We start from the raw sequence: 7,938 nt of genomic DNA, 5'->3' as shown, positions 1-7,938 counted from the left end.
GACACAGACCCGAGACATCTCCCTTCAGTCACCATCGGCTCTGTGTCTCATAGGTGGGAAATGACACCTCTATGTTCTCAGAGGTGGCGGCTGGCACCTCTAAGCCTGCTCAGGGAGGTGGAGGGGCAGGCCCCGCCTTCAGCCCCACCCCCGTCACCTTTAGCCCCTCCCCGTTACCTTCAGCCCCCCCCCCCCCCCCCCCGGCCAGCTCCCTGCCCCGCCCGCTGAGCAGCTCCACCCTCCCGCCTATGCAGCCCCGCCCCACCTGCTGCCCGGCCTTGCCCCGGGGCTGCATGGCCCCGCCCCGTGCGTGCTCTGGCGTCACTCGTCATGTGATGCTCGCGCAGGGTTGAGAAGGGGTGACAGTGACAGTTGCTGCGGTTGGTCCTTTGTGCACTCGTGTGACTCCCTTTGAGTGAAGCGCCCTGAGCCGTGATGGCGAGCGCCTAGGGGAAGGCGCAGACGAGCCCAGGGCCGCCTTCCCTCGCTGCGCTGGCCTCCCGGTCCCGGAGCGCGCCCGCGCCGTTGCTAGGCAGCCGCCTATGGGCGCAGAGGGCGGGGCAGGCTTACGAGGAAGGGTCCGGTTGCTTGTGCACGGGAGAGGTTGTGACGCTGGGGCGTAATAATGCCAGGCAGAGGGCCATGGAGCAGTACTGCATCTTGGGCCGCATAGGGGAGGGCGCTCATGGCATCGTCTTCAAGGCCAAGCACGTGGAGGTGAGCACCCAGTCCTTCCTTCGGTTCCTTTGAGATCTACCCTATGTTCGCACCCACGCATGGGCCATTGCTCCTGCCTCCCCTCAGCTTTTTGTGGCGTCCTCCTATCTCTTGCCCCCTTGGCGGGGTGGGGTGCGGCCAGCTGTCAGCGGTGCTTTTAGATGGCGAGTGTTCCCTGTGAGCTGGTGTGGTTATCTCTGAGCTGTTTTCCCAGCGCTGCGACTCCTGGCCCTGATATCCCTCCAGAATGGGGTAGGGGGTGCGTTCCACTCTCACGAGGGCCTCAAGCCTCGCATCCCATTCCTTTTCCCAGCCCGGGATGGGGTAGCAGTGTCTGCGTCCTGTCCCAAACAGACTGGAGAGATCGTGGCCCTCAAGAAGGTGGCCCTACGGCGGCTGGAGGATGGCATCCCCAACCAGGCCCTGCGGGAGATCAAGGCCCTGCAGGAGATTGAGGACAGTCAGTATGTGAGTAGGGCTGGTGCCCTGTGCTGGGGTTCCTGCCCTTATCCACTCACTTCCACCCTGGGGACTTGCTGTCGTTTGCTTCCTCACCCCTCACTACTCCCTTTCCTGTCCACTTGTTCACCCTTATTCCCCCCCAGTTATTTCATTCCTCACTCACTCCCTCTCTGTTCACCCACTTATTTCTTTGTGTACTTATTCATTTATTCACTAACATCCCTTTTTGCTCAAAACTTTTAATGAATTCTAATAATAAGGATAATTGCCACCCATTGAGCTCCCATTGTGTTCCGCAGGCTGGATTAGCAGCTTTATGTACATTGTCCTTCTTCTTCTTTTTTTTTTTTTTTTTGGTCTTTTTAGGGCCACACCCACAGCATATGGTGGTTCTCAGGCTAGGGGTCTAATCAGAGCTGTAGCTGCCGGTCTACCACAGCCACAGCAACGTGGGACCTGAGCCCTGTCTGTGACCTACACCACAGCTCACAGCAACACCGGATCCTTAACCCACTGAGTGAGGCCAGGGATCTAACCTGCAACCTCATGGATCCTAGTCAGATTCGTTCCACTGAGCCATGATGGGAACTCCACATTGTCCTTCTGAGTTTTCTCCTCTGATTGGGGAATCAGTACATTTTAACTTTGGGGCCCCCATAGGCTCTGCCCTCTGCTGGGCACTGGTGACGAACACTGACCCTGACCCTGACCTGGCTCTCGAGACAGGACAGAGGCTGCAAGACCCTCCTGGCCTCGTTTGTGCTGTGATGGGCCCTGGAGGGGCTGTGGGTACAGGAGGAGAGACCACACCCGCCCAGCCTCATTCTCTCTGTGCACATCTCTCTTGACCGTGTCCTGAATAGAGAATGTGTGTAATTTCCTGGGGAATGCCAAGGGCAGGTCCACCCACCCAACAGTGGGTGATACTCTGGCTTGCTTCTTATCCTCTGGAGATGTTCGTGCTACATCAGTGCCAAAACCATATTATACAACTTCATGTGTCATCCTGGTTTTGTGCGAAAGTATTTTGTATACGCCTGTGCATATATGTCTGTATGTGCCATGTCTGTTGCTAAGTCTGGTGGAATATACTTGTGAGGTTGACAGTAGGTGATAGGATTCTTCTTTTGCGATTTTTTTTTTTTTGCTTATGAGTTTGTGTATTATCTGAATGTTATGTGTTTGTCTCAATCTGTAAAGTGATTGTCTCCTACTCTCAAAATCAGAAAAGCAGTAATATGGCCCTTCTCTCTCTCTCTTTTTTTTTTTTCTTTTCTTCTGCTTTTTAGGGCTGCACCCGTAGCATATGGAGGTTCCCAGGCTAAGGGTCTAATCAGAGCTACAGCTGCCAGCCTACACCACAGCCACAGCAATGCCAGATCCAAGCCTCTTCTGTGAGCTACACCACAGCTCATGGCAACACCGGATCCTTAACCCACTGAGTGAGGCCTGGGATCAAACCTGCAACCTCATGGTTCCTAGTCAGATTTGTTAACCACTGAGCCATGATGGGAACTCCCCCCTTCTCATTTTTTGAGGAAGGTAAAAGGACTTGGCGGCAGCTTGTGCGTGGGAGAGGTGGAGGGCCCATGGGGTCCCGTGTCCTGTGCATCAGCAGGCCTGAAGGTTCTATCTTTAAAACACTCCAGATATCATTCTAGCCTTGCCCAGGCCATCTTCACCTCTCATCAGAATGACTTTGCCCCCCAAACCCCCTCCCTGACCCCACTCTACAGTCAAAATGTGTAGTTGAAGTTATCCACTCTCCGGCTTGAAAAGCCCCAGTGGCTTCTTTTCACTCCAAAAGAATTGTCACTGTCTGCTGTCACCCACCTCCAGTCTCTCTCTCTCTTTTTTTATTTTTTTTTAGGGCCACACCTGGGGCATATGGAGGTCCCCAGGGGTCGAATTGGAGCTACAGCTGCTGGCCTATGCCAGAGCCACAGCAACGCCAGATCTGAGCCACGTCTGCGACCTACATCACAGCTCATGGCAATGCCGGATCCTTAACCCACTGAGCAAGGCCAGTGGTTCCTATGGTTCCTAGTCGGATTTCTTTCCCTTGCGCCAGGGTGAAAACTCTTCCAGTCTCTTTTTCTATTCATTCAACACTTAAGTTTCTCTTGCCTGACAAGTATGTCTAGGCTCCAGGAGTACAGAGCAGCCTCCTTCCTGTTCTCGCCTCTGGAGCCCTGTGCTCACTGTCCCCCTGCCCAGAACTCCTTCCCAGATCCCTGCATAAGTGAGCCCAGCCCATCTCTTCTGTCTTCATCAGAACCTTCATCAAGATACCCCATAGATTTGTTCTTACGCCTGTCAGTCATTTGTCCCCCGAACTCCTTAAAGCCCATCAGGACCCCCTCGCTCTTGCTCCTGCTCACTGCTGTGCAGCCTGGCCCTTGTGACCTGTGGGCCCTCAGGAAGTATATGTGACATATCTCCTGCTGTCCCAGCACTGGGAGATGTGATCACCAGTGCCTTCTCTTGGTTCTGGGAGTTAATGGCTGTAGAAGAAACAGGAGGAGACGTGTGTGTGTGTGTGTGTGTGTGTGTGTGTGTGTGTGTGTGTGTGTTTCCAGGTGATTTTCCAGTTCGTAGGCTGGGTGGGGGACCAGACACTGCCCTAAGTGGATTTTCTTAGACCTCCTTTCTCCTGCGCCTTTACTGGAGCATTAGAGTAGGGTCTTGCCTTCTGTTGGGAGAGGGGAGCACATGAGAGCACCCAGCTCCCTGATTCTAAGCTCAGATCTCCTGTCACCTTTTCTGCCTGGTCTTCTGTTGAGGCAAGAGCCGAGAGTTCCACAGAGGGTGTGAGCCACGTGAGTCTGGGGGCTGATGGGATGCCTCTCCCCCTCCCCCACAGGTTGTGCAATTGAAGGCTGTGTTCCCGCACAGTGCAGGCTTTGTGCTGGCCTTTGAGTACATGCTGTCAGATCTGGCTGAGGTGCTGCGCCACGCCCAGAGGCCACTGGCCCAGGCACAGGTCAAGAGCTATTTGCAGATGCTGCTCAAAGACGTCGCCTTCTGCCATGCCAACAACATTGTGCATCGGGTCAGTTCCAGCATGGCTGGGGTGGGACCTGGGGGACCATGATGTAGGGCATGCTTGGAGAGGGGACAAAGGGGGCAGGCCCATGTGTGAGTGGCCAGGGGTATAGCCCTGAAGGAGGTGCGGTCCTGGGCTGACCCGGGTGCTCAGCCTGCCCAGCTCTCTTATCCCGAGGTCCCATGGGGGCTCACAAGGAACCAATGCCTCTTTTTGTGCCCTCAGGACCTGAAACCAGCCAACTTGCTAATCAGCGCCTCGGGCCAGCTCAAGATAGCGGACTTTGGCCTGGCCCGGGTCTTTTCCTCAGATGGCAGCTGCCTCTACACGCACCAGGTGGCCACCAGGTAGGGAGGACCAGTTCCCAGGCAGGACCAGGCAATGGCCAGGCCCCACCCTCCCACTGGGGTAGAGATGCTTCTGGACCTTCTGTTCAAACAGTGCTCCGGAGCTGGTGTGGGGGCCAGGGTGACCTTCTGGGGCAGGCAGCTTCCTGACAGACCGGTGACCTGGCTCTGACCACTGCCATCCTCTCACAGGTGGTACCGAGCCCCTGAGCTCCTGTCTGGTGCCCGCCAGTACAATCAGGGTGTTGACCTGTGGTGAGCCTCCTGTGGGCTGGGCAGGGGGTGGGGTGCGGGTGCTTGAGTGTTCTTTCCCGCTGGGCATTGAGGTCTCCAGGCTATTAGGGGCTGTTCTCCTGCTGTGAGCTTAAACATACAGGGGTGCCCTGGGGGTGTCTTGCTTGGTTAGAGTATCTCTGAGGAGTTGGAGTCACTGTTCTTTTCCATGAGAGTTTTGAGCTGGGTGGGGGTCAGGTGGGATGGAGTGGCTGTCCCAGGAGGAGGTCTCTGGGTGGAGGTTGGGGAGGTGGTCTGGCCATGGAACGTCTGCTTGCAGGGAGTGACACCCTGGAACACAGTGTCCCTGAGCTAGCCCAAGGCCTGGGGCCCTGGATGGGAAGGCCCTGAACAGTTCTCTACGGTAGGATGGTCTGTATTTGCTGAGACTGTGAGATTTGGGGGCCGTTTTGGAGGTCTTCCCTGGGATGGGAGGACAGGGTGTATGTCCAGAATGGGAGGCTCTGAGAGGTCTTAGAACTGCTGAGGGGTTGAGGCCTGAGAGCTGCAGAGGAAGGGGTATAAATTCTGCGTTCTAGACTTGAGGTCTTTCCCGGTTTGGGGGTCTGTATTCTTCACTCTGAAGCCTCTAGGCTACTTTGTGGGTGTTTTGACCCTGGTGTCAGGTGTGAGTGCTGGTGCGGGGAGATCTGTGGCTGTGCTGAGATCTCCTGAGATGTTTGTGTTCTGTATCTGCAGGGCCGTGGGATGCATCCTGGGGGAGCTGTTGAACGGGTCCCCCCTTTTCCCAGGGGAGAATGACATCGAACAGCTTTGCTGTGTGCTTCGCATCTTGGGCACCCCCAGCCCTCAAGTCTGGCCGGTTTGTAGGGCCCTATGGAGGGGAGGGGTGGGACAGGTGTCCTCTGTCCCCCCAAGAGCTAGTGAGTCCCCTGGCCCACACCTTCTCTCCTGTAGCCCCACAACTCCCTGACCTCCCATTCTCTGTCCTGGCTCAGCTCAGGGGCTCCTCCTGCCCTGCTGGAGGCAGGAGAGCTGGTCCGTGTCCCATCCCCTGTCTTTTCCAACCTGTCCCTGGCACTCACACAGCTGGGCACAGAGTGGGCTCCTGAGAAGTGGAGGAAGGACTGAAGGACGGATTGAGTGCGTGATGACAGAGTGACCTGGTACAAGCAGGGGCTTGGCAGGGCGGGTGCCAGCCCTAATGGGCCTGCTTCTCCTCCAGGAGATCACAGAGCTGCCTGACTACAACAAGATCTCCTTCAAGGAGCAGGCACCCGTGCCCTTGGAGGAGGTGCTGCCCGATGCCTCTCCCCAGGCCTTGGACCTGCTGGGGCGGTTCCTCCTCTACCCTCCACTCCAGCGCATTGCAGCCTCCCAGGTAGGCGACACCTAGTGCCCTGAGCCTCCTCGTTCGTGCTCATGTGACCCAGCAGGTTGAGGTCCCCCAGAACCTGTGATGGGCTCGGACAGAACCCCCGGAGCCAGTGCAGGAGGGTGTGGAGCAGCTGAGCCTCTCCTGAGCAGACCCCAGAGGGGCTGTGGTGGCCAGGGGTGGCCCATTAGAAGGGCATGCCCACATTGCAGAAGAGCACATCTTCAGGTTATTGGTGACTCACCTCTTCATGCCTTTATTCCTTCAATAAGTATTTACTCAGCATCTGGCACACACCAGGCATTGTCCTGGGCCCTGGTGCAGAGTGAACAGACAGACGTAGCTCATGTCTGTGGGGTGTCCAGCCTGTGGTGAGGCAGGGCAGCCAGTCTGTGACAGCCCTGAAGAGTGATGTTGGGACTGACTTTGGGGTCAATAAGGCTTCCTGGAGAAGGATCAGTTTAAGCACAGGGAGCTGTTTCCCCAAGAGAAATAATGAACAGAGGCCTGGAGAGGAGAACCCAGGACAGGTGGATTGTGGCTGGAAGGCAGGGGAGGAGGGCAGGGCCACCTGCCAATGGCAGGGATGGCATCAGAGCCTCTATCGGGTGTACCTGTCCTCCCCTCCTTGCCCTTGGCCCTCATACCTGGTGAGTTCCCATGTCAGCAGTGCCTTCAGAGTGTACTGAGGCCAACCGACCCCTTCTCAGCTCCCTGCTGCTGTCCCGTCTAAGTCACCCCCCTGTCCTCACCCCATTGTAAGCTTCCCCTCCTGCCCATTCCTCTGGCAGAGAGGGGGATCTTGTCCAGGGAGGCTGTCACACCCTCCCCTGCAGGGCCCTCCTGTGGCTCCCTCTCAGAGGAGAAACTCAGGTCCTTGTGACCCTCAGGCATCACACACTAGGGGCCATCCTCTTGGTGACCCTGGCAGCTTCCATTCCACTTGCTCTGGGGCCCCTCCATGTCCCTGGGCCTCACTCATTCATCCTTCAGGTCTCTTCTCAAGCGCCACCTCCCGGGGGCTTCCCCTGCCCATCTTCAGGTCTGCAGCCTCTCCGCTGTTCCTCTTTCCTCCTCACTGTCCACCCCCCACAGCACTCATCATCCAATGTGCTCTTTCTCCTACTACTTTATATGATTTATTCTCCTCTTTGCTCTGTTTGCTGCTGCATCCTGGGTCCCTGGAGCAGTGCTTGGGCAGCAAGCACTCAGAGGCTTGGAGTCAGCTGCACTGATGAGCAGAGGGAGGAAGGCCTCTTCAGGGCCATATTCACATCTCCCCCTCAAAGGGAAGTGAGCTGAAGCTGGGATGGGGAGGTGACTGGTTTCCTTTTGCTGTCCCTTGCTTGCTGCCTTCAGGCCCTCCTGCACCAGTACTTCTTCACAGCTCCCCTGCCGGCCCACCCCTCGGAGCTGCCGATTCCCCACCGCCCAGGGGACCTACCCCCAAGGTCCACCCAGGACCCCCCACGTCCATGACTTCCACGTGGACCAGCCTCTGGAGGAGTCGCTGTTGAACCCGGAGCTGATTCGGCCCTTCATCCTGGAGGGCTGAGATGCTGGCCAGGCCCCGCCAGCGTGCTCCCACCAGAACCACCCAGGCCTCTTGTTCCCCAGCTCTGGCCTGATTCAGCCACAGGCTGTACCTGGTCCTGCTCTCAGCTGGGTGATGAGGACATCCAGCCCCAGCAGAGGGCACCTGCGGCCTGCGCTGTCAGCTGCCGTCTGTGTGCTGCTGACAGGTCCATCCAAGGAGG

The 7,938-nt window shown here is 57.0% G+C and overlaps 1 protein-coding gene across 1 annotated transcript; it reads left to right on the top strand.

Moving 5' to 3' along the window:
• Positions 1-321: 321 nt before the first annotated feature.
• On the top strand, positions 322-7,736 carry LOC100513119 (cyclin-dependent kinase 20-like). Its single transcript, XM_013984684.2, is given in 10 exon segments — positions 322-717; positions 1,072-1,185; positions 4,043-4,231; positions 4,451-4,572; positions 4,765-4,827; positions 5,545-5,668; positions 6,032-6,187; positions 7,541-7,610; positions 7,613-7,642; positions 7,645-7,736. Coding segments are annotated over 10 exon segments (1,035 nt in total). The 5' UTR covers positions 322-642.
• Positions 7,737-7,938: the final 202 nt, after the last annotated feature.

This window comes from Sus scrofa, unplaced genomic scaffold (genome assembly GCF_000003025.6).
Source record: "Sus scrofa isolate TJ Tabasco breed Duroc unplaced genomic scaffold, Sscrofa11.1 Contig14, whole genome shotgun sequence".
Lineage (NCBI taxonomy): Eukaryota > Metazoa > Chordata > Mammalia > Artiodactyla > Suidae > Sus > Sus scrofa.
Note: the sequence above shows the minus strand (reverse complement) of the source record. Positions and strands in the feature narration are given on the sequence as shown.